General features: G+C 42.3%; 1 protein-coding gene across 3 annotated transcripts in view; it reads right to left on the bottom strand.

Annotated features, from left to right (window-relative positions):
- Met (MET proto-oncogene, receptor tyrosine kinase) overlaps window positions 1–27,566 on the bottom strand; it is a 107,219-nt gene that overhangs the window by 60,900 nt on the left and 18,753 nt on the right. For 2 of the 3 annotated variants that reach the window (XM_006236129.5, XM_039107024.2), the window contains exons 2-3: window positions 21,780–21,828; window positions 17,194–18,410 (exon numbers count right to left, since the gene is read on the bottom strand). In XM_006236129.5, the coding sequence (XP_006236191.1) occupies window positions 17,194–18,396 (1,203 nt within the window). In that variant the 5' untranslated portion in view covers window positions 18,397–18,410; window positions 21,780–21,828. 3 annotated transcript variants of the gene reach the window in all.

Here is a 27,566-nt window from a genome sequence, read left to right as displayed (position 1 = left end):
AGAGGCTAAATCTATTGTATCTTGTAATTAAGAAAACGTTTCAGTTCTGGACACTTACTTTGATGTATAATAAGCACTAGCTCACTATTTAATTAGAAGTCTTTCTTCACGAAGGCACTATAGATTATTCTGGGGAGTAGCAGTTAACTGGGATGTACCAGCTACTCAATAGAGATCGATTAATTGATAATTGAGTTTCGACTGGTGATTGCTGATTCGTTTTGCGAGCTAGCCAGAGTCAAGGGAGGCTGGTTAAAGGAGCAATGGACAATTTCAAATCTTAGGCCATCTGAAGTGCTCCATCTGTGCCAGTTCCTTCTCTTACTAGACCCTTCATTGCCCCTTCTAGATCTGGGTAGTTCACTGGGAACTTTAAAACCTCAAACTTGACCTAGGGCACGGAGTTTCTTAATGGATTTTCTTGGGATGCAAATACAATGTGTAAGGTGAGGAGCTGTCCTGGACCATAAACTATTGTTCAACTCTGTCATCAAGATATAGGAACTTCCTTAATATTTTTTTGTCCCAACTTCCCTCCATCATGTCTAAGAGGTGTCAGCAGATAATAGAAGTTCCTGTAAGATTTGTGTATCTGCAAAGATAAAGATAAAGTCACCAGAGACAGAGCACTTCTCCTAACCAGCTTTAAGGTCCACCTTGCTGAGTGGGGTGAACAGGAGAGGGGCTGAGGTGATCTCTGGGAGTTTCTTAGAGTGCCTGCAAATCTACAGGAACTTGCGAACTTTATCTGCAGTGGAAAGAGAGTGTTTCAACCGGGGCCCTCAGCCCCTATACACCCGTTGTCCTGCATGCAAAGATTAAAAATAAATCTGCATCAGCATCAATGGCATTTTTATATCCTGAGCTTCAAGATCCTTCCTTCGGGAAATTGGTCTCTAAAATCTTACCCAAGGATTAGTAGCATGGATTTATGTCTCTTATCCCTCCCCAGTAACATTCCTATGTGGAGACATTGCACAATGCTAGGACAGGATCTAAGGGACTCCTTGATCTTGAAAGATTGTGCAATTTGGAGCCAAGAGACAAACAAGGTCAAGGACATTCTAGTTTCATAATGCTCGGACCCATATCTACTTGTCTTTTCCCAGAGCAGAGAGCGGCAGGGGGAGCACACTGGCTTCTGGGAAGAAGTAATGTCCCAACATTCACTTCGAGAGAGGGGCCTCTCCCTGTCTCTCTCCCGGCGACCCAGAGACTGCACAGTGGTCTACAGTGCTGCATGCCATCTGAACCTTAGCAACAGGATTCTAATAAGGAGCCAAGCTCTCCACACTGCAGAGCAACATGCAAATCCGGCTAACTTTAAGTATGACTCACTACGGCTTGGAAGAATGTCTCTGACCTCAACATATGCACTCAGAGGACTGTGCACCATGCACATGCATACACCTTAAACGTGTTGCAAACTCCTTTCCCTGGGATCTATCTTTTATCTCATCCTAGAAATAACTGGAATTACACTATACACTTGGAAGTAATATCTTAATTAATTCAGTGTATTGTGTTTATGTGTGTGAGGTTTTTTTTTAAAAATCATGTTATCATACTTGCCTGTTATTTTTTAAAAACATGACTCATATATATTTTGTTTTTTTAATAAAAAGAAAATCGAAGTGCTAGAAACCTCAATAGGTTTGACTCAAAATGTTTCCCTCAATTAACACTGTGATGTGTGAAGAGAGCATGCAATTACATTTAATTCAGTGTAATTAAGGATGTGATATATTTAAAATAGTGATTCTTTTAATTGATCTATAGGACAGATTTAGCTCATCTATAGCTAATTCAAATCAGTCATGTAGACAACTCTTTTAAAGTTTAGTTTTGTAAAAATCATTCCCAGCTTACTCATATCAGTTCCCACAGCCTTGACCCTGGAAAATTAACATTAGGTTTTTAATATGAACTTTATTCAGAGATATATTTTGCAGAAAGTAGAGTAATGGCTTTTTTGGGAGATTCAGCTTTCAAGATGGAAAGTTCCTTCTCTGAGACTCTTTTAGCCAGTTGGCTAAACACTCAGCTGTGTTAGGTTTTCTTCCCTAAATGCCATTCCTGCAGGGGTGCAGTGGAGCTCCTGAATGCAGGGGTGCAGGTCTCCTGACTTCAACATGTGGCTATGCCTCTACAGAGGAAGTCTATGCCACTCCGTGTCTGCTTCTCCCTTTCGGGATAGCCAGGCTCATTGTCCATTACCCCACTGCTCCTGGGTCATTACCCTCCCACAGTTTAACCCCCAGTCACTAGAACTTCTCAGTGATCAACACTGAAGACAGGGCTTTCTGTATGCTGCAGAAGAATCAGCTCTTGGGCACAGCAGGCTAGGCTTTAATGTCAAAAGTTGGTATTGTCTGGACCTTGTCCTGTGCCAGGAAGAGAACTCAAGTTTGATGTTCTCAAGGCACAGCACAAAAGGAAGACACTCCCTCACTGTTTCTGCACTCGTCGACTTCCCTACATGAAGAAATCCCGTGCTGTGTCTTCACCTGCCCTGGGGTCACGACTACCTGACGCCTAGTGTAACCATGTAGCTGCAGGTCTAGCAGACGAGCAAAGCTGGGTGCGGAGTTAAAAGCAAACTGGCAAAACCACATGCTCTGAGCCAGGCCAGCCACCAAGGCTGCAAAACAGGCCTCTGGCTGGCCTGCTGCTGGCTCAGCACTGGTGAGTGAGTCACCTGGGGACAATATGGCAGTAAACTCTCACTTGCCTAGTGCTGATGACCTAACTCTACACAGCCATCTGGCTTGTACTCCTCAGGGCAAGTACATCTCACATCTGCCTGAAGGCTATATTTGAGTAGGTCTGACTCAACCCAGTCATTTTCCCTCCCAATTTGGGAGGGTAGATTTCTCTCTCCTTTAGTATAGGACTTCTATAAATCATTTTGTCCTTCCCCCCAAACACTCCCCCATCCCAGCCATCTCCAACTATTCAATATTGAACCAAAAGATCCGTAAATGCTAAGCATGTGTTTTACCAAGCTACACCCCCAGTCAGATTCTCCATTATTTTATCACAAAAGTATTGTACTTTTACTGTGGAAACCTCCTCAAGACCAGTTATAAATTCCAGCACGGAGAGGGGAGGAGCTCACAAAGCTCTACCCTTGACGGAATACTTTTAATTTGAAGATGGGCTAGAAGGAGATTGTGTTCATGTCCTCATAGAAGACCCACCTCCATGTATACGTAACATAGCTCTGAATGGACTCAGTGGGATATACAAAATAGGACATGCAGGTCGGGGAGCTGGAGGATGGGAGGAGAGGTTAAGTATGATAGGATCCACTACATGCATTTATGAAGTTTTCAAAGAATTAAAAATTATATTAAATGTAATTATATTGTATATAAATATATTAAATAAAATTAGATATCAGACTTTGAAGATCATAGGATCCAAGTGGCATATTTCACTTTTCTTGTATATATGTAACTCTTTAAAAATGTAGAAACACTCTTAACTTGACATGTGTGACAGAATTTATTTTTTAGCCCATCTTCTGAAGGCACTGTGCACATAGGGAGACAAGAGGCCAACACGTAAAGGCACATAACTGATTATGTAAAACAGAACTTGGCGGACAGATGACTAAAGCTGTGCTCAGGGCGCATGTGCTATGTACAGGGCGCATGTGCTATCAGACTTGAGAGGGATGAGAACTGTGTGGGCCTCAACAGCTGCAGAACCTCGCAGCAGAGAGGGAGGGATGCAGAGCCAGGCCTTGGCAGAAGTTGGGCTACAGGAGGAAGCATTCTTGGAACAGAATGTATTTTATGTATGTGTGGGTATGGCTTTTAATATGCAAGTGTACAAATGCTTGCATTCACACACATACACACATACACACACACACAGACACACACACACACACACTCTTGGGGTTAGACCACTCAAAATTCTACAATGATAGGGGCTTCGGAATTCAGAAATGTTCAAACCTTTGCATCTTTATCATTTCCTAAGGTGAATCAGATATAAAACAGGCTGAGCCCATGTGGTTTTGGTTAGCAGCCTTCATACTGAGCTTCTAGTCTCAGCGAGGAGTGACAGTGATTCATCAAATTGTTCCAAGCATGGCAGGTTTTGATGCGATGAGGAGGTTTTCTTTCTCTATTTAGTTAGAAACCAAATTGTAATGTACTTACTTCATAGAGGTATTAGAAAGCCAGAAGGCACAAAACCAACCCCTCCCCACCACACACATTAACCTATCAAAAGGAAGTCATTTTTCCTGAATGCAGTAAGAGTCACAGCTTCCTTGTAGGTCCAGGAGGCTCCTGATTACTATAGAGCAACTAATACTGTCTTAGCAGAAGGCCAGGAGAGGCGAAACATGGATGAAATGGAAGTGTTCAGTCATCCCCGAGGATGGTCCTGAAGCCCATGACTATATTCTAGTCATGGACCCAACAGTCATTAACTCTTATCCCTCTTTTCCTTCTTAGCATTATAGAGTGAGACTCATTTCCTGTTTTCTCATTTGGTTTGAGACATGAACTACTTATCAGAAACTTTCTAAGTGGGCAAGGTGTCCTGAGTGCCAACCCGACTCTCTCATTTCAGTTGGGCCTATCCAGGTCAGGACAGGGCTTCTCTGTCTAGTGAGTACTTCATGCTTATGAAGCAATGCTGAGTAAGAGGAACCCTGTGTCCACAAGGGATTGTACTGATGAAGACACTTAGTCTTCTCTCTGTCAATCCATACATCATTTTAACCGTGAAGCCGTCATTGGTGTCTATCGGTGAAAACCTGAGGGTTTGCAGGGCAAAGGTCAAGGGAGGTTCTCACTGTGGCTATCGCTCACAGTGACAGTGTAACTCGAGCCTCCTCCACTAGATGTTCTCCAAAGCTCCTCACCCTGACAGTATCATTCAGTTCTGGGAACGTTCCAGAAGGCCGAAAAGAGCAAAGACGTCCTCCCTCTAACTATTCTTAATGGCTTTAATTCTCATTTCCCAATTTCGGTTCTCGACCAAGTTCTGTAATTTCTGTCTATTCATCCTCCTCTCCTTTCATATTTCTCTCTCCTTGATTTATCATTTTTTTCTAAACTGTGTGGGGTGCATATGTGCATGTGTAATGTAAAAGAATGTAGAGAGGGAGCATTGGCTAGAAGTAATATAACTTTTTGGTTTCTCCCGTGTTCATTTAAATATTCAAACCCCACTACTCTATAAACTAGTTATTAGAGATTTGAAAGGAAGGATGAAAGGTAGTTTGAGGAAAACTGTTACTTTTACTAATAAGTATTTTAATATCTTACTTGAAACATGGATCTGTGTCACCATCATTTGTTTGATTGTATGCATTTTGTTCAAGGTATTGTCTTACACAGCAGATATACGGAGCTAGAATCCATAGCCCCTTTCAAGAGAATAACAACGTTGAGTGGAACATATATTACTCTGCATGTGGTAAGAGATGTGGTTACACGGGTAATAAATGTCACCCAGAAAAATTCAGACTATAGCAGGGAGAGGGAATGGGCGGGAAGCTAGAGAATTGTTCCCGGGAAAGGTAATATCTAAGGTGAGAATTAGAAAAGAATAGAGAAGAAGTGTGAGTTTGACAAAACGAGTGTTGAAGGAAATGAGAGGCTGACCTTGGTGCAGGCACCAGAAGGCTGGGCTGTGAGGGAGAATCACAGACATTATCTGCCTCAGCAGTGATAGCCCAGGTATAGGGCAGAGCCCAAAGACATCCCTGAGCTGCTGTGTACCAGGTCACTGTGCCATGTGTGCAAGTTCTTCAATGTTTTATTCAATGACAAAACTTGTACCAGTGGGTACATAGGCATGGTGGGACACTGAATTGCCAGGAAGAGGCCAGCCACGCAAGTCAAGGGTGTGTCTACTATCCTCTGCCAAGAGTTAGTTCTTGACTGGCATACCACTACACGTGAAGGAAACCAGGGTCCAAGTAAGATAGTCCTTGAATGTCATACAAATGAGTGTGGATTGTGCTCTGAAGCAATTGGGAGAGCCCCTAGATTGTTTCTAAAGTTGCAGCTTCAAAAACAGGCTGCTTTCAAGAAAGATTACCACATCATTGGTTCTCGGGAGACAAACAGATCGGGTGAAGATGAGGACAGATCCAGGATGATCTAATGTTCTCTTACTGGCATCATTTTTAGCACACTAAACGACTTTTTAAAGAAGCAATGATGTTTTCTATTTCTGCTTTATGAATACATAGAAAGAAATTAAGGATTTTAAAACTACACGTTTCCTAGGAAAGATTCCAAATTTTATTTTGAAGATGAAATAGAAGGCGATTGCGGTCATGAAGAAGGCCGAGGCAGGCCAAGTGACTCATTAGAAATATTACATTTCTTGATTAAATAGGTGTGTGCACCCACACCAACAGCTGGATAAGGCTTAAGGAATCTTTATGTAAGGCTGGGCTGCAGAAGGAGAATGTCAACATGGGTTAATGAATGAGAGAGGTTGTGTAAACGATTACTTAATCCCAGTGGAGGTTTTCCTGAGCTACTAGGGAACTGGGGTGAGGTTGATAGACAAGAATAAGGTTAGAAGGAAACAGAGCCTTAAGCAAACAATAGTGCCATTTATTTTGTGATTTGCCTGTGGCTCAGAGTAGAAAATAAAAGCTGTTCCAAACCAAGAAAGAGAAGATGAAGCTATTCTATCTTGATTATTAAAGCAGTCCATTCACTCTGATAGGTATTTTATTATAATTTACAGACAAAACAGAAAATATGACTGTCTTAACTATTTCTTGAACCTCTAACACACTGAGCATTAAATAAGGTTCTAGGAGTTCTAACTGCTTGCACGGATGTGGGGAAAGCTTTCATATAAAAGCAGTATTAACTTATGAAAATGCAGGTGTTCACCTTCTAAGTAGTTGACCACCCTTCTCTTCATGGGCTGATAGACACTCGGTAAGACTGTTGTCTTTTCACTAGGGTCACAATGGCATCAATGGCCTGCACCTTCTTTACCCTAGATCTTAGAAAAATGTGAAGGTTCGCTTTTGTTTTGTTTCATTTTTCGGTAGGAAACTTTCTTTCTAGTAGGTGGAAAAATTGTCACAATTTACGCCAATGTGACACCAACTTTAAGGCTGGCATATGTTTAAGTTCTCTTTGTACATGTCAACAACTTAGAACATTTTAACTTTGCAACATAGATCACAAGGTTCAACTCCTATCATAAAACTACCACTTACACAGTGTGGATTTTCAAACCCCTATGGACAGTTCTAGCACTGGCACAATAGCGGAACTGAAATTGTATGTTACATACCCAATCTACCTGGAGTCTCTACTTTTATAATAATTATTCTTAAACGAAACTTTGAGCTAGTCGAGAGCAAGAAATAGTGCTATTTTCCCCCCACAGTGTCTCCAGATAACCCAATATAACTGTTCTTTTCCAAAGTAGAAATATTTCTGAATCATTCTTACTAATATAGTTATTGCTTCTTGTTTACCAGGATGGTGGAGCCACAAATTAGTTTCTCCTTAATGAATTATCAGATGTATTCTATCCTATTGTAAATTTCCCATAATAATTCAAGACGTTAAGTACTGGGACTACCTAGTGTGACCTGAGGTTCACCTTTATTATTCCACTTTAGGACATTTCTAGAGACTCAGACTATCTTATTTTATTGAAAAATATGAAGACAGTAGTTTAATTTTCCTATTGTCCTTTCCAAAACTGTATATATTTCTTACATCCATTAGCTCTTATAAACAGTCGTATTACATTCAAGAGTTGGTCACTTTACTGGAAAATAAAGAGTCCTCTACCTGTAATTACATGCTGCAGGAAGGGGCAAGCCGATGACCTCCCTGACTTGTAGGCACAGCAACAAGCTCTGAAGACTAAATACCTCCTATTCCCTTGGCAAACACTTCTTTGTGGGCCAAACAACAGTGAACGGACACACACAGAAAAAGGTGAGCGTTTCTTTGGATTCGTCAGATCACTTTTACACCTGCACTTCAAATCTTCTCAGCTTATGCAGATAATGAAAACACTGCTTACAATTTATTCACAAAAATACTTGCTTAAACTTTATCAAGATTGTGTATATACCTGTGATTTGGGTACTCTTTCTTTCCCGTTCAAATGCACAGATTGTTTTAGATCCCTCTAAGAACAAACTGACACTATGTATTGTCTGTGCTCTACGATGCAGATGCTTGGCAGCAAAGTGTCCTAAATGCCTCTTTCCCGAGACCTTCCCTCCCTTAGATATCTAATCTGTGTGATTAATCATATGAGAGATGAAAATTAACAGGAGGGAGAGATACAAGCTTGGTGTAAGGGCACCAAAGACGAAATGATTGGCAGCACAAAGATGGCTCTGGTGGGAGGGCACACCCTTGGCCATTCAGGAGGTGCTCATGAGATGTGCATGAGTCCTGGAAGCGCCTGGCTTCCACTTAGCCTCTCAACCACATGATCCTCATGAGCAGGAAACACAGTAAAAAGGGATGCAATTGTGAAGGTTGCACACTCCGCAGATACAGCAGGAGAATGTGATTTGGGTCACCTCAGTCTCACATTGCCTTACATTCTATTAATGTTCATAACGCTGAGGACTTCAAAAGGACTTTTTTTGTGTGTTCTCTGGGTTGCATGATTCCTTGTCACAGGACTCATGAGTAATGGGAGGACCCTTTTCATGTGCAGAAGAAAAAAAAATGTCTTCACAAACACGGAGTGTTGACACAAAGAGAGGCAGGGAGCCAAGGAAGAACTCATCCAGCTCAGCAGAAACCAGATTTACTTCCAAAGGAGCTGATGGCGTGCTAGGCTGTGCAGCCCTGAGTGGCATAGATGAAACGAGGTTTGTAGCTTCCGGCCGCGCACGCATTGCCTGTCTCACACCAACCTCCATTAAAACACATTGACCATTCCGCATAACAGAATATATTTTAAAAAGGGAGACTACCAACAGGGCGTTACACCTTCTGAGAACTTTTGTTAAAGTAGCAAATAATGTATCCTAATGACTCCAGGTCATTTAAAAACGTTAAAGTGAAATACGACAGTTTATGGTTAAGACAAAAGGCCATGAAATAGGTCGTGATTGTTGGTGTTATTAGACATTTGGCATATGCTTGCCCCAAACTAAACATGCTAAAGATAGAATGCATTTCTGTACAGTGGTAAGCTTGATGCAAAAGTTAGCTTTATCACTCCAGAGTAGCCTTTTGAGATCAAACCATAAAGTTTAGATATTGCATACATTTATATTCACAGGTCACATCGCATTTCATGAATTACCAGGACGTCTTTCTTGTCTACTGGAGGGACTTGGTCATTTACTGCCATCTCCACTCATGCATGGACACATGAAGGAAAGTGTCACCCACAGTTGGCTCACCACTGTCCTACTGGCAGAATTAGCACTTATGAAGCAACCACTGGGCTTCCTAGTGAATCCGGGCTGCACAATAGATCCCTTCCTCGGATTCCTGCTGGAAATGGTGCTTACGAGGATCTGCTCATTTTATGTCCTAAATAAAACAGGTTCCTGGCACTTCGCTTAAACTAACGAGACGCAACAACAAGCTTGCGATGCAATTAGCTGAAAATAAATGGAAAATAGTGCACGTTTCATCGTCGAGGTAATGTTTAGCGGCATTGGCTTTTGCTATTGACTGCCACCGCATTAGTGCTTGTAACCTGTTTAGTGCATTAGCTGTAAGCACTATTGATTGACTCAGAGCTGGTTCAATCCCGCTTTGTCCCCAAATCCTGAGTGGCTCTTCATGTTTAGTGTCAGTACGCTGCTTGAGAGAGGCTAAGTGATAAACATATTTCCAATGTAAACTATCAATAGGAAGTTTCGCATTCTAATTTACGAGTTCTTGCCGTACAGATCTACATCTCAGGCCACCATGAACTGCCTATGAATTCCGTACTGACGACACAAAAAAACTGGATTTTCATAAAGTCATCTCCACAAAAGAACGCCTTCCAAACTCACACTGACCTTAACTCACCCCTTTTACCTAGAGCGCAATCTGAAGTGCCATCAGCGATTTAATGTTCTCTGATTGATCATCACTTTGACGATATACCCAAATAGGAGCAGGGATGTCAGATGTCGGTCTGAATTGACGATGCATCTTTTTGTTTTAGAACAATGTCATTTATAAGCCATCTGTAGCCATGTCTGGAACATGGAGGATGGTTAAAACAAACATTTACTCTAGGTTAGCAATGCTCCCAGGCAATTCCCTTTCCCCTTCCCTTTCCCTGTGATAGACTGGAAGATCTTCCTGAAGTGTCTGTGTGCTCCCAGGTGAAGTGCTGTAAATTGCTTTCCTGAGGTAGAGCCTAGCTTTTAGACTAGGAAGTCAATATGGCTCTGCCATTGAGTCACATGCAAATGAACTCTTCTGGAACAGTTTAGTTGGAAAAAAAATTATAATTAGTAGACTGGCCCGTATCCAGGATGCTAGAATCGCTTACTGCATCCACGATTTTAAAAAGAAAAAGAAAAAGAAAAGTCCAGGGAGTTGTATTGACTTCAAGGGTGGCCAAGACTTTGGTTTCATTTCCCTGATACTTTGCAGCCCTCCCAGCATGGGAGATGTGACTTGACAGCAGTACCTGGGTGCTTGCTCATTTAAAACCCACTGTGTTCGCATTTGTGCCAAACCAAGAATCCAAGAATAAGCAACAGAAAAAAAAAATCCTGAGTCTTCTCTAAATTACGGCAGATCCTTGTTTTTCTTGTTTGAGAGACGAGATAAGAACAGAGGGAGGGATGGCCACTGATAAGACAGAAGTCTGGAGGAGGAGTGCAACACCCAAGATTTGAGTTGTTATAGTAAGTTTTAAAAGATTTGTTATTACTCAAGTTGGTTATTATCCTTATCAACATGCGGGGCTCTGCGCCCTTCCAGTCATCTCCAGCTGTGGGTCGTGGGAAGGAAAACGCCGCGTCTCGGGTGCTTTGGCTTCAGAATTTTGCCTTTTTCAGAAGTCGACTTCAGGATTGATTTCTTTTCCTGTGGACTTAGTGTCAGACACGGCAACCTCCCCAAATGAATCACCATCTAGGGATCGGCAACCCCACACAGTCATGCCCTGCTTCAGAAGACACAGAGGACAGGAAACACTCTTCAAATGCAAGGGTAGCCAACCTCAACTGCCCCACACGTGGGAGACACTGTTACTCACATCCTGAGTCAGTGTCATCCCAGGTAAAGGCTGTCTGTATGTCTGGCCTGCGTTGCAACTTTAACAGTGCTCTTTTCCTCATGCCAGGGAATCTTAATATCTTTTCTGGGTTGGGGGTCGGGAAGAGACACGTGACAACTTAAGGGGGGTAGCAGGAAGATGGAGGAAAAAGTAAAAGTAACTCATTTGTTAATTTTTAAACACCCCTACCCGTGTTGCCAGTGAACTCAGGGTATTTTGAAATTCTGTAAAGAAACTGGTTGCAAGTTTCTCTTAAATAATAAAAAACCCGCACTGTGCCGTTTGTACGCAGTGGACAGCAGAGAGAGTTCAAGTAAGACCAGAGGCAACAACGTACTGAGTCTAGGAGAGAAGAGTCAACAGCTATGGGAAGGAAGCAAGAGAAATAGAGTTTTACTTAGATTTAAAAACATGTATAAAGTATATCCAATCCTTGTACTTCGAGGATTTTCTGTCTCACAAGATTTTGTTTTGGTGGCAATTGCATTTGCTGCACCGTCAAGATTTTTAATGTCTAAGTTTGGAGAACTGTCTAATATCAAGAATAAAGACTCCCCAGTAACAGTGTACATACAGGGCAACATTCTCTCATTTCTGAACACAGGAAGTAAAAAAACTTTACAATCTGACTTTCCATTTATCATTCCTAATACAAAATGCGTTCGCTTGAGAGCACTGCTGTCTAAGTAAGCCACGCCGGACCAATCAAATGACATGGGTGCTATTTTTAATGCTGACTCCACATCCACAGTTTGCATAGCGTGGGAGATTATAGATACACGGCCTATAGATACTTATAAATCTCTGTTTATTTTATTAAATATTACAAGACATGCCCCGGGGAGGACAGATCAATAATGGGCCTTGTGGTTTCCTGATGGAATGCTGCAATTATTTTCCTTCATTACAACTTAAATGTAACTCAATTTTATCCATCCGTCATCTTTATGGTAGTGATAAGAAACCCCATCGAAGGCTTGTCTCTCGGCCCAGGCCGGGTATTCCTTGTTTGCATCTTGTTTTGATTTCTGTTCTTATTGAAAATTGTCCTAATTGCTTTCCTTTCTCCCTGTGACCGCTTTGAGTGCTGACCCTTTAACTTTGGCACTCCCAGACGGAGATGGAAAATTACTACCTTTAGTTTCCTTTATTTTGGGAAGCAGTTGGCTACTCTTTGAATTGGAGTACAAGTGGTATTTGAGAAACAAGGAAGCCCAATAAAAACAACCTAGGAGGCTGGCTTTTTCTGGAGCCCTGTTGTGTAATTCTTAACGCAAAGTTTCACTCTAAGTACAGAAGCCTTGCCAGGGCTAGTTTAAGTTTTAAGTCAGAGAATGAAGCAGACTTCCGTCTTGAGTATAATGCAATTTGATTGGTTGTCCCACTCCGTGGTCAGCCCACTTAGACACGAAGCAATTAAACTTGGATGGAGTTTGGTCACTCATATAGAGAGGGAAGTGAAAGATTCCCAGGAGGAATTGAGCCACAATATGCATATTTTTCTCTAAAGAAACAAACAGGTAATTTGAGTTCACCTCTCCTTAGACAAGCATTCCTTATAGCAATAGCTGTCATTTAGTATGAGCATAGGACCAAGCCGGGACTCTTTCGGGTATTGTACTTGTCCTCGTGATAGCTTTGCTGAGAGGCCAGCCCACCTGGAGAATGTAAATAATGTCCTCAAGGTCACCAGGTAGAACACAACGGGGTGCAGCCCTGAATCTCGGGCTTCCCATTCCTCTCACTAGGCCCACTGATTCCCAATGAGCGAGTTTCATAATTATCTTACTGTGCAGTACAGAGTCCTCGAGTTATGCGAAAGTCTAAGAAATAAGTTGTTTTATCTGTGTGTTGCCACAAATGAAACCGAAATTCAGGAGTTGTCTAACAAATGTGCTGTAAATCAGGCTTTTATCCAGGGGTGTCTGGTACCAAACATCATTGTTTCCCCTCAGCTGATCCACTAATCATTGTTAAGATCACCAGGATGTCACTGAGTCTATCAACCACACACCAGGACAGACCTAATGCCCAGGCAAAGCTGGCCAACGCAAAACAGACTCCATGTTTTTCAGTATGATTTTCCCCGTGGTTCTGATAAGTTTCGTCGTCTTACTGTTTTTCTTTCTTTCTCATTTTTCTTGAGGAAGAGAGAAGTGAGGGTAGAGAGCATATGTGGGTAGGGAGGTTGGGAGGAGTTGGTCGAGGGGAAAGAATATGATCAAAACAGACTGTATGTATGAAAACAACTAAACAAACAAACAAACAAACAAACAGAAAAGAGGATCATGACGTTGGGGAAATATTTACTAAAAGCTTACTATTTCAAATGTTTATATAACAGAGAAAAACTTTGGTAATTGGACTCTAAGGAAAACAGTGCAATGAATTATCAGTATCTTACATAAAAAAAAACCCTTCTTTATCTCAATATCCACAAAAAATATTTTCTAAAATGTAATACTTCAGGTCTGCAAATTAAATACACAGCATACTTACAGAATAAGATTGCTGCTGATTTTGAGATTTTAAAAAATTCTCCTATTCAAGATGCTGGGGAGTGGAGCAGAGGCAAAGGGGATGGGGGATGGGTTGAAGAACTCTGGGAGGGTGAGACAAGAGGGGGGGACATTTGGGATGTAAGTAAATAAAATAATTTATTTTAAAAAACATTGATTTGAATTTGCAGAAATCATCTCAATGTGTTCTTAAACTTTTCTTTCTGGACTTTCGAGTTAACAAATTTCTTATGTATGATTGGTGGAGATTCTAGAAATTCGAAGTAAATGAATTTATAATCGTGTTTATCTTCAGATAGAAGGAAGAGGGCTTTTCCCCTCTAAAGTTGAGTTATTACCAAGTTTCCATTTTATGGGGGTGTTTTCTCAAAATAAAATTATTTTGCATATTAATATTCCTAATGAAATATGCACTAGCCTAGAACAACATGAATTGATAATAACTTAAGATGCTTATAAAGGTTCACTGATGAATAGGTTAAAAAAAGGTCAGGAAAGATAACTAAAATGAATTCGAAATTATTGTGGATATGCAAACAGATAGAATTCAGTTAGATATCACTGCAAATGAGTCCTGTAAGAGTCACATTCAAACTCAACAGAAAAAAAAAAAAACCCGTGTGCATTGTGGAAATCGAGACCACATTCTTACAGAAGGTCTACTATGACAACAGCACTGGCATTCCATGGATGCACACTTGTGGCTTGAGATAAGCTCTCTACATCTGCACTATATGTAGGGACAAGCTTTGAAGCACAATTTAGACATAGGTAAAAAGTAATAATAATAATAATAATAATAATAATAATAATAATAATAATAATATAATGTGTTCTCAGAACTACCAGGTGACCCAAAGGGGGCTTTTCCTGTTACAGATGTGAGAAGACACCCGTAAATACAGTGACTGGATACATTCATGAAATTGAGGAGAGAGAAAATAACATAACTTGGCCATCAACAAGTAAGTCGTCCTGAAACACCTGCTGGATCCCCGAATAGGGTCTTCTCGGGCATCCTCGTGCTTAATTCTGCAGTAGAAATACATTTTCTGTATGGCAAGGAGACAGAAGGGCAAAGAGCCCCTGTGATGGGGTTCCTCACTTATTATACTGAGGACTGGGCAGGAGCCTAAGTAGAAAGGTACCACCATAGCATCCTTCGACTTTTCCGAAGAACGCTCAAGTCTGTCCATACGTGTATAGAGATATTAAAAGCAAAACTACCCAATGTGTTTCTAGTCACGAAACTTCATGCTAAAAATAAAGACTATATTCCATGATATTATTAGAAGGTCACCTGATATCTGGCCAGGTTGATTGGCCAAGAAAAACTGGAGTCATCTTAATACTTAGATGATCATTTTGTTCCTAACTGACTCAGTCCTGTACATCATCTTGGTCTCGCTGCCATGTAGGACAAAGCTAGGGACTGTCTGCTGATCACTGGAACTCTTTCCGAGGGCTGGGTATGTGAAAAGAAAAGTGTGTAGTCCCAGCTTCAGCAGATTTCCAGCCATTAGTAAGTGAAGAATGTAAACAGGCAAATAAAAAGAGGAGGTTTACAGGTATTTCTTTTTATGGAATTTGGCCAGAGTGAAACTTGGCTTCCCTTGCACGAAGACTGTTGGCAAGTTACATCTTGTTTGCCACAAGAATTTTTTGAGATGGGAGTGATAATGGTTTCAGGTGTGGCGTTTGGGGCATTTTTCCTTCGTGATAAAATTGGCCTGCATTTTATTGGATAGTCTTGCCCTTTTGTTCCCCCTGGAACACTAAAAAAATGGCAAAGCGGGTAAGATAAAGTTCAGAAGGTTTCGAGATTTTCTAAAAGTAAGGACGTTTGCAAGTGGGAGGCTGAAATGTACAAAATAAAACAGTGAGAAGCCTGCAAAATCAAGGCTCGTCTTAACATTTAGCGGTACAAAATGCAAGCATCAAGGGCAGACGCCCTGGACACTCTGGAGAACTTCTAACAGGCTCTTTAAACTTGTGTTGCTCAATTAGTTTGCTATCTGTGGGCAAAGCATTTTGTTCAAGACTCTATAAGTATGGCACTTGCATTTCTGAAGGCCAGGTTTCCAAAAGGCCTTCAGCGGTCTCCCATTCTTTTGTAGTATTTTCTATTGACAAAACGAGATCAGCCTGATGAAGAGTCCCATTGTACCTTACTGAGTTCACAATGTATATTAAACATGCAAGTGGGCAGTATGTCTTAGGTGGTACTGGTGTGGTGTCTGTGTTATGTGTACTATTAGAATATGGGGGTGGGGGGAGGCTTTGTCTACGCTTCACCAAAGGTTGTATTTTCTGTGCTCCATGAAAGAGAGAAATAATTTTCCACGTAAGAAGTACCCCAGGCTCACTGAGTGCTGATTTCATGTGCTCTCTTATCACGTACACACAGATGACTCTTCCTGGTTGCAGTTACCACCTTTATTTCTTAGACTGGGCTTGGGCAAGACACACATTTCCAAAGCCTAAATGTGTTTAGATAGGACTCAAAGTGGCACTATTTGTTCAGTTCGGTCCCTGCAGGTCCCTGTGTTAGGAGGCACAGCCATGCTCTACGTGTAAATCTAGGCTCAACACAAAAACTTCTAAGACCGAAATGGACCCTGCAGGTTGGTGCTCTTTCTCTGTCACAAAGGGATCAAAGGGCTGGCAGGAAAATGATTCTCTACTTAGAGATGGCAGATTCTACTTTATTTAAATAAAACCACCAATAATTTTCCTATGCTTTCCTGTGAAAATACCTTTCTAATGATCCTCAATCTAAAACAAAAAGTGTTGGGCAGGAATCCAAATCTAAACCTAAAAAGTAAGTTTTTCTTTTAGTTATATTAGTCTGTTTGTCTGTCTGCCTGTCTGTCTCTGTGTCTGTCTGTCTCTGTGTCTGTCTGCCTGTCTGTCTGTCTGTCTGTCTCTCTCTCTCTTGTGTGTGTGTGTGTGTGTGTGTGTGTGTGTGTGTGTGTACATGGGTTTATTTTTTATGTGTGTTGGCACACAGAGGCCAGAGTGAGACTTGGTTATCACCCCCTGGGGACCTGCTTGTTTTTATTTATTCATTTGAGACAAGGTCTTTCTCATTGGCCTGGAGAGTGCCAACTATGCTTGGTTGGCTGACCAGTAAGCCCAAGACATTTCTCATATTAGTGCTGGGCAAGCACAGGCCGCCACACCTGTTTTTTTCCACGTGGTTTCCTGTAATGTAACTCCACCCCCTTGCTTATACAATAAACATTTCACCGACTAAGCCCCACATTAATTTAATAAGACACTGCTTTAATCATTAATCAAGATCAGTTTCTTAATTTGCTCACAAGGAATTTATAAATATTTTCAATATTTACAAATATCCATCAACCACGAATAACTGCCGTGTCTTTTTCTTAAGGATAGGAGTTTAGTCTGCTTCATACCTAACTTTAAGTGAGAAGTCTAGATGACTTACCCTATTGAAACAGTGCTCGTGGTTGGGTCCATAAAAATGCTGGAGACACCGTACGTTGTTTTTGTTGACAATCTTGTTGAAGAAGTCATTGACATATTTGATGGGGAATGCACAGACCGCTGATCGGTTCATGGGCTCAGCAGAATCTGGCTTGCTTTGTGCAAACACCCCGTAGAGAATGTCATCATACGGGCTGGCCCCTATTTGCTTAGCAAGATTGGCCCCCGGTTTACTGACATATGCGGCTTGGAGGATATTAAACACTTCTTCCCTTGTGGATCTCTTTCTTCTTTTTTCCGTCAGAATGCACTCCAGAGGCATTTCCATGTAGGAGTGCAACCCAGAGTCTACAGAACAGAACCTGATTATTCTTGTATGGAAAGTCTGAGCATCTAGGGTTTCCTTCTGGACAGTCAGAAAGTAGATAAAATGGTTGCTTTCGAAGGCATGTATGTACTTGATGGGGTAGGAATCTCGGAATTCTGGCAGGACATCAATGTAGGACTGGTCTGTCAAAAACTTAAAACCGTCCTGGGTTTCCTTCAGCCGCCTCACCGATATTGAATGCAATGAATAATCGGGAGGGTAGGAAGAGTTTATCGTATTCCCCACGAAGAAATTGATGAACCGGTCCTTTTCAGACAGGAGGACTTTGGCTCCCAGGGCACTCACTACACAGTCGGGACACTGGCCTGACTCTTCCTCCGCAAGTGGGGAGAACATGCAGTGAACCTCGGACTGAATGTCGGCAGCATTGTCAGGAGGAAGGACATGCCTTTGGCAGGTCCCTCTGTTGACGCTGCCACAGCTGATGAGCTGGTCGTCATAGTAAGTGTCAACAAGCAGCGCCATGTTGACGTTGTCTTTCCAAACACCTCCTGACACATTGGCTTTGCTGCTGCAGTCCTGACAAGGAAAACAATCTGGGTGTTCCACCACGGGCCCGGTCTTGAACTCAGATACCTTCTGAAGGTCTTTGTCATCTAAAACATAAATGTAGTTTGTGGCTCCGAGATAAATATGGTGCCCATGGAGGACGACATTGTGGATGGGGGTTTCTGCGGTGAAGTTGGGAAGCTGGTACTTCATGTTCACGTTCATCTCAGACTTCACTAGGGCCTCCTTGCACTCCCCATGGCTCCTCTGCGCCAAGGTCAGCAGCAGCAGCAGAATGCCAGGTGCCAGCGCGGTGGGAGCCTTCATTGTGAGGAGCCGATCTGCCAAGACACATTCAGGCAGGAGCCTTTTAGTCATCATTAGGAACAAAGAGAAAAATGGAAGCATGACTCCAGCTTCTCGATCAGAAATAACATCCCCTAACTGGGATCTTTTACATAGACTGAGAAGAAAAACTCCTAGCTAGCCTCACATAAAGATGCATTGTAGGGCTGGACATGAATCCACACAGTTTAATTTTAGAAGTCAAGCCATGAACGAGTAATTTTCAAGGACCATTATGTGATGCAAACAATGTTCTGTGTTGAGGCCATGCCGCAGCTCAGAAAGAGACGTAGCACATTCTGTCTTAACCCCTTGCCGGTTGCTTAATGTGGTTTCATATCTGTGGCTAATGACTAGGTTGATACTTAAACTTTCTTGGTTAGCCAAGTAAAGGAACTGTGGCTAAGATTCATTTATTCTGGAGATCACAGCAGGCATTGTTTCCTTGGGAGCATGTAGAATTACTAGGCTAAATTTAGCTTCCTTTTGGAAGAAAACAATCATAAATCCTAGAAGCTAGTGATCACGTGCTGTTTATAGGACGTGTGTGTGTGTGTGTGTGTGTGTGTGTGTGTGTGTGTGTGTGTGTGTGCGCGCGCGCGCGCGCGCGTGCGCACAGCCAAAGGTATGGTTATAATTCGGCTCTACTTAACCTATTGTTTCAGACAGACAAATGCTTAATGCAAGATCGCCAGGACTTCAAAACAAACAGCAGAATGAAATGTGTAGAAGTAAAATGTAATCTTTGGAACCGAAGTTTTAGAGAGCATTTCTCAGGGAAAAACAACACATTGTTCATTATCAAGTCAGAAAGCTCTTTAGTAAAAAGAACATTACTTCAGTATTCCGTGGTATGCAATTGGACCAGTTTTTCTCCCAGGAACCATGACTGGTTTGTTCTTCCGTTTTAAAAAGGGGTGCAGGTGAAAAACATGTGACTTCTACTGATAATAGGTATGGGCAGGGGTTGGGTATTGTTTTGCAAAAGGGAGGCTTTAGAGTGCAAGCTGGTTACCTAACACTGTGTTTTCAGGCAGGGCTGAGGAACGCTTCAAACCATATCTGGCTTTGCACTGATTGTGAAGACCACTCACTTTGGACCTACGGAACCACAGCAAAGTCACCAGGTCACTAATGTGCACTCTGTGCTTACACTATGGAAAATGGAAAACATGGCTCTTGCCTTTCAGTGAACCTAAAAATCGTTTACTATGTAACACGCATAGACTGATGACTATACTACCCGGCATGACGACACCCCATGTAGGACAAACCCCAAACTACAAGCATCGAGAGAGGGGGAGATGGTCCCTGAATGGGACTATGGTCTGAGAAACAGGTACACATTCATCATGTTGTGGGGTTCCGAAGAGGGAGGGCAACATCTGTCTGACTCAGTACTGTATTCCAATAGCTAGGTACAGAGGGGCCTGGAACACAGCCTAGCATTAGAGAATATACACCGAATCTCTCTGTAAATAAAAGATAAGCAGTAGGTTCAAAACCAGGAACCTTAGTCCGTACTTACTGACTTGGGTTCTACTGCATTTCTAAGCTGGGAACTTTAAAGAAATGGTTGGCCAGCAAGTACAGTGGCCTGGAGTGAAGTAAAACAGAGCCAGAAGCACTAAGATCAGAAAGTGACAGTGAGTCATGGTTCAGTAGCACTGGGCACCTGCTTAGACAATATAAAAGGAAGGTAAAGATGACCGGGAGTCACCGGGGCAGAAGTAGACTGAGCTACAAAAGCAGGGCAGGCGGACAGTAGGAAGAGTTTAAGCATGCTAGGCAGGCATGGGTCTACCACAGGAATGATTAGGAGGGTTCACCTTATTTATCAGGAACCAGGTGCCTGGAATCCCTGGGGAATGAACTTTCTGAGCAGATGGAACATCTATGACAAGGAACTGAGGTGAATAATGAAAGGCTTCTGAGGAAAGCTGCCATTATCGATGAGAGACGTGACTGGTCCAGGCGAGACACAGCTGCTTTGAGGGATACAGTAGCAAGTGGAATCAGGATGGGACACAAATTCAAGACTCAGTGTGCTTGGTATTTCCAAGACAGAAATAAACTGCAAAGAAGAGATAACTAAAACCTAGGTTGGTATGCTTGTCACAGACTAGATGAAAAAAGGAGATGGCCAATGAATTAAATCTGGGTGAACACCTACATTAAAAGAACTAATGGAAGAGTCAAGGAGGCTCAGGTCATCGAGACATCAAGAGTCAGCGTTGTTTCAGTGTTATAGAAGCCAGGCCAGGGTCTCAAGAGGCACCTAGCCCATACAGGAAAGAACTATGTTGACCTTTAAAGAGTGGTTTCAATAAATTTAATAGTAGCTTTCAAAAGACTGTTAAGGCACAAGGGAATGTGTGTATTGTGTAAGTAGAATGCTCACCCAAGGAAGAAGAAGCAGAAGGCAACAGCAGTTGTTTGTATTTCATTGTTAAACTGTAGGAAAGACGTACGCTTATTTGCAAGACGTTCCCTTCTTTTACTAACACTGCTTTGGTACCAACCAAAACACGGTGCTCTTCTCAGGAAAGTTCTGTAGTCTACCATAGTCTCTTGGTAGGGGCAACGAGTTAACAGACAGCTGTGTGAGTTGGGAGGAAACCCAGGAGGTTAGAACTCATTCCTCAAGGAGGAGAGCGAATGAGGTGTCCTCACAGACAGAGGAGCAGAGCAGAGAACCAGTGGAGAGCACGTGACATGGCAGGATGGTGGCAAGCAGTGGAGTCTGAGAAGTGGGGTGACAGGCACAAGTGAGAGGTGAAGCTGATGATGCAATATTCCAAACAATTATTTCCAAGATTCCAGAAACATACGAGAGGTCACGGGGTCCATGTGGAGGTTCATGTAGAGCCAGAGAGGAGAGGTCACATGGGTGTACAGGAGCAGTGAGGACTCAGAACATAGTAACTCCATGTTCTACAAGTAAATCAGAGTACACAAACACGTGTTTCACGTAATGGATATAAAGGAGGGACTAAGGATTTCAGCTGGAGGAAGAGGTTCAAAAATAACCAGAGCAGAGCATGTAAACTGAGATCAGCAAGAAATGAAAAAGAACAGTGGTAAGCTGTCTTCCTTCAAGGTAAGATACAATCCACGTGCCGTGGCCACCATTTCACATGCATGAAAGGGAAGAACCCTAGCGTAGACAGTTGAGGACACAGTGGTCTTTAGGGTCATTGTGAAGGTACCTGGCTGAGGATATAGGCTTTGAGGGGATGCATACCAAAGCCAGTAAAACCACAGTTCTGCCAGAGAGCAAAGGAAAGCTTCAATAAGATAAATTACCGGAAGAGGTATAAGCCATATAATAATAAAACCAACAAAAATGTGCATTGTGTGCTTACCACATGCCAGGCGTTCTGCTAAACCGTCAGATTTCTCTCCACCAACATCCTGTGAAGAAGGAAATATGATTACTGTCCTCTTCTGGATGAGCATGTTTGACAGAAGTCACGCAGGGTGAACCAAGACTGGATCCCATGCCTAACAGTTGTCCCCACTCAGACGCTTCATTAACACCGAGAGACCACAGCCTGCACAGAAGTTTCTCCATCAGAGCTCTGAGCCCAGACCCTCCCTGTCTAGCTTTGTGATTTAACATCCACCCACCTCTCAGCCCACAGTTCAATATTCTCATGTGACTGTTTTTAAATATAAAAAAGACAGGATATTTGAAGTTACAGGACCATCTTAGAGTATATATGACAAGTGGAATTGAACTTGCTACTTTAACATGTAGTTCTCATTGCTCTGAAATATACTAGAATATTTTTTTAGTGCCGGTGAGGGAAACGAGAAGGAATAAAAAGTAGGGGTTGGAGACAAACTGTCCTATCAGTCCAGGGTACATTTTATGAAAAATTGTTATTTTCTTAACATGACTCATGTTGGTATATCTTCCAAGAATGAGATACTCTTTCTATATTTTCTCCAAAATATTGAAGGAAATAAATGAATGCTTATTTCCAAAAGGAAGGCCAAACAATTTCATAACTCATTTGCATCTAAGTTGACCCATTAATGCGGTATTGAATGTGCATGGCTTTTAGGTTTCTCTTGTGAAAGAAGCTTCAAACAATTACCTTTACTTTATTTTTACAATCTGAGGAGTTACACGTTTTCAAAATAAGAATCGTGTTCTACGGTTTATAGTATGTCACGCACAGTGGTAATGCCTAATGAGCTAGAATTCAGCAAGTGTAGGCATGATGTTTTGTTATCTCATTGGAGGGGATGGCAAATCAAGAGCAAGCTAGCAGGGAAGAAAGATGCATTTAATCACTTAATCCATGTCAGTTTCCGGAACATTCCAGTTAATTAGGACTTGTCCCTGTTTACAGTGGTGTGTGTTGGTGAGAGCAGAGTGCCAAGAGCAGACTCTGGTGCCTACTGCACAGACACATACTCTGGTCAGGTGAATTTTGGGACCCACCTTGTTTCTGAGGGCAGCTCTATAAATTCTTTGAGTACACGGTAGGTCAGAGAGTATCCTCTATTAGCACCGTTTGTTCCTAGCCTCAGGAAACATGGAAAGGTATGTATAATGTTTTGGACATGAAGAAGAGGACTAAAGAGTCCTCTTAAAGGTGATTAAGTTACTTTTCCAACGGTGAGTGAGAACACAGAGCGGTAGGAAACAGAGACAATCACACAGCAGTTTAAACTCAAGGTGAGACGTTCAAAGAAAGGAAATGCAGCCAGGCTGTAAAGAGTTAAGTGGACTCAGTCATCAAGCACAGTGCTTTCCGCACAATGCATTCATGATCTGGAGAAGCAGAACCTGGCTTCAGTTGTGTCAGTGAAGCTAAGTTGTATGACCCAAAGCAAGTCACTTAACTTCTTGGCCTTCAGCATCTGTCTAGCTTGCAGAGTGAGTTTTGAACCTTTGAACTGGTAGCATGCTTAAGTCCCCTGGTCCTGGCTCAGTTACACTTATTTTTGTGAGTTTCTTCCTAACAACCAAAAGTCAGCATGGTGGGAGTGTTATTTCATAGGAATTGGCAAATATTGCACATTAGAGCTTTGTCCTCCCACCCGGGCATGGTTATGAAATGTTTACTGGCATTCCTGAAATGAACCAAGATACTCCAAAGTTATGTTCCAACTGTAACAGTTCTGATCTCTGGGACTGCTTTTCTACAATTACCTGTCACTCCAATGCCATCAGCCTGAATATCTGAGAATCAGGTTTACCTCATGACTACAACATTCTCCCCTAGCTCTATGCCAGACCGGGTTATGCCAGACATTTTAATGTTTAGGATGGTGGTGACTTCAGAAATATTTTCACTTCCACATATTTCTGTCTTGATCCACTGAATCCTGTGATGTGTCTGAATGAGCCTTTGAACACAGAATGTCTTTCTCACCTTTCTTTTTTTCTTTTTGAAACAGTGCTAGCCATTTAACTGATTTTTTTTTTTTTTGGCTAAATGGAACATATAAAGATGATTCAAACGGACTGACTAATTCATTCCCTTGAAATGTGCACACAGCAGATGAAACCGAATCACCTATAAAACATTTCCTTGTTTCTCTGTAGTTGGTAGCAAGAATACGCTCACCGCACAAACATTTCCCTGGAATGAACACCTCCCTTGCCCTCCTGGTCATTAAGCATGTGGCATTTAGGAGTCTCTTCATGAAAGACAGCCTGTTAACTATGAATTTGGGCTCAGCCCAACCTTCCGACCCAGCCACTCAACTCTTCTCTACTAACCTGTCTCTTTCTAGTTTTCTCAGCAAAGTGTCTCGCTTTGGTCACAGTATTCCTCCCAAATCTAGCTGTACTGAGCAGCATCTGCGCCCGCCAACAATTCTATCAGCAGCAAAAGCATAGTGTTGTAGTTAAGGATTGATTCCTCAGGGGAAATTCCAGCAGGTGTTGTGGGACATTTTTTAAAAGGGGGAGGGGCACTGTAAACTTTGACACAATTAACTTTGCTTTAGGGGCTGATTTTTCTCAGAAGTCACATGATGCATCACTCTGTTGAAAACACCTTCTAGTTTACGAGATACCCTCAGTTATATAATTTTTCCTAATCACAGTCATAGGGCAAATATTCTGATTTTTTTTTAGATGGTGTGCGCACAAAGAGAATGAAATGTTAGCTAAATGTTCACACAGAATCAAGGTCCCCTCAGCATTTCTAAGTTTTTAAAAGTACACGACGCTTGCTTGAACTGTTCTTAATTAGTCGCAATTCTAGGGAAGAGGTTGTATTCATAGTCCTTAAGTGAACACTTGTTTATATCTGCTCAGCTCCTCTTGTTTCCTCCCCTGGCAGCTCTTTTGAAAACCCTCCCTACCCCCTCTACTGAGACTGCCTATCCATCCTGATGCTCACTTCTCACTGCAGGGAGAGGATGCTCACCAGACTGGCTTTCCAATGAGCTCTCGTCTTCCGAGCCAGTACTCAGTCAGGGTGAACACATGACCAAAGCAAGGACAACCATATGGATGCTGGCAGAGAATCACTCACGTTCATTGATTCCAAACCTACAGATGATACCAGCTTGGAGCCTCTGAGGGATGTCTCTGCTACTGTGTGGGGAGAGCCAGCCTGAGCGTGAAGCTGATGCTGCAGGCAGAAGAGTGTAACCGTGGAGAGGTGGAGGTTCTCACTAACAGTTGGCCCTCTCTATCCCGCCATGTTTAAAGCTTACAGGAACCAGTAAAATTGTTTCTTTTGTTCTTCCTTTTCGGTCAGCACTTTCATAGTGATTCCATTGCAAGTCACAAGCAAACAATAGCCAGTGAAAAATACTTATGGACTTGTGAATTCATGCACAAGGTCAAATGCACCAAAGCAACCTTGCATGAAACACTCAGAGAGGATCAGACACATTATGGCTGTAGGCTACTTAAAATATTGAGATAAGTGGAACAAAATGATTTCTCAGTGGCTTTGAACAATTACTCGTAAATATCTCACTTGGCATCCTGGAAACACATTCATCAGGTGAGATTTTAAGGTGGTACACTTTTATTTTTTTCCTACTATGCATCCCTGAAGTAGAATATGTACGTAGCATGAGCTCAAGATGAAGATCACGTGTCTAAGTAATGAGCTAACATATAAAACTGTGAAAGATTTCAACACGCTTAATGACATAGAGAGCATTTGTTATTCTGGAAGTTAAACCATGAGAACAGTCACTGCTCCATCTAAGAGGGCTTGCAAGAACGACATCTTCAAGAACATTCCTAACCGGCTGTAAATGGATATTCTTTCCATTAGCTTTAAAAGCAGGATAAAAGCACCGAGATAGCTCGTAGGTAAAGGGCTCGCCATGCATGTGGGAGGGCCTTAGGAGATGCCTAGAACTCTCATAAAGTGATGAAGTAACACGCATGTCTGTAATTACCAGAGACCCTGCTGCAAGACAGGAAGTGACGCCAGCTAGCTGGGCATACACAGTGAGTGGTAAACAAAGAGAGACCTGATCTTAAAGAAGATACGTGATTAGGACCAACTCCAAAGTTGACATCCCACCTCCACCCAATTATTGTGCATGTGTCAACTCCACCAGACAAGAAAACATAGGATCATAATAATAAAGTTATAGCAACATGATTCTAATGAATAGAAATAAGTAGCACTGGGGGGGTGGGGAACTTGGGGAACCTCTAGAAAGTTCTAGAGGCCAGAGATGTGAGAGGCTCCCAGGACCCAATAGGGATGACATTAGCCAAAATACCCAATGGCAGGGAGATAGAACAGGAAGAGACCACCTCTAGTAGATAGACAATGCCCCCAGTAGAAGGACGGGGACACTCACCCATCTAAAAACTTTTAACTGAGAATTATCCCTGTCTAAAAGAAATGCAGGGACAAAATGGAGCAGAGGCTGAAGGAAAGGCGGTTCAGAGACTGCCCCACCATGCTGTCCATTCCATCCACAGACCCCAAACCCAGACACTATTGCTGATGCCAAGAAGTGATTGCTGATATTGCTGATAGAAGCCTGGAATGGCTGTCCTCTGAGAGGTTCTGCCAGGACCTGACTGAAACAGATACTCACAGCGCACCGGACTGTTGGACTGAGCCTGGGAACCCCAATGGAAGAGTTAGGGAAAGGGCTGAATGAACTGAAGGGAATTGCAACCCCATTGAAGAACAGCAATTAAGGGGACCCCTCAGAGTTCCCAGGGACTAAACCATCACATCAGCCAAAGAGTATACATGAGTGGGTCCATGGCTCCCACTACATCTGTAGCATAGGACTGACTGCCTCATCTGGCATCATTGGAGGGGAGCGCTTGGTCCTGTGGAGGTTCGATGCCGCAGAGAAGGAAGATGCTAGAAGGATGAGGGAGGAATGGGTGCCTGGGTCGGGGAGCATCCTCTTAGACGCAAAACGGAGGGGCTAGGGTAGGGAAGCTTATGGAGGGAAAGGGGGATACAATTCGAAATGCAAACAAATAAAAATGATTAACAAATTAAAAAAGAGGAAAAAAAGAAGAAATTTCTAATGACATTTCAAATGCTGGTTTTGTAACCAGGCACAGTGCACGACGTTGCACAATACCAAATAGATATTTCTAAGCATCCAAGACAGGACGCTCAGTTGTCTAGATACTGAGAAGTTCTGTTGATTCAAAGACAGCAGGACAAACTCCATACCTTACATCTGCAGCATGGGACTACCGAGCAAACAATTTTTTACAACTATTTTTTTCTGGACTTTTTTTCCTATGCCTCTAGATTAACCATAGTGTATAGTAATAAAGAAAATGTCCTTATCAAAATCCTTTCCAGTGCAGTTTAACCCTTTAAGTATGACCACACAGAAGGACAGGGGAATGACATGGACCTTTCCCCTGTCCCTTTAACCCGCCATTGGAAATCACTGTCGCGAGACCATTTTGGGATTACTCCATGCCTAACCCTTTCTCTCCTTTCTCCCTTCTCCTTTCCTTTTCTTTTACTGTTTCCATTTCACCTCCTTCCCTTCCCTCACTAGAGATTGATCCAAGGCCTTAAGAATACTAAGTAATTGATCTACCAGAGACCTACATCCCAAGCCCCAAGATACTCTCACAACAGAGATTTCCAATGGCGGGTTAAAGGGACAGAAAGAAGCTTCCAGATTTTCCAGCCCCTCCAGCTGCTCTTTGGTATGATCAT

Source organism: Rattus norvegicus, chromosome 4 (assembly GCF_036323735.1).
Source record: "Rattus norvegicus strain BN/NHsdMcwi chromosome 4, GRCr8, whole genome shotgun sequence".
Classification (NCBI taxonomy): domain Eukaryota; kingdom Metazoa; phylum Chordata; class Mammalia; order Rodentia; family Muridae; genus Rattus; species Rattus norvegicus.
Note: the sequence above shows the minus strand (reverse complement) of the source record. Positions and strands in the feature narration are given on the sequence as shown.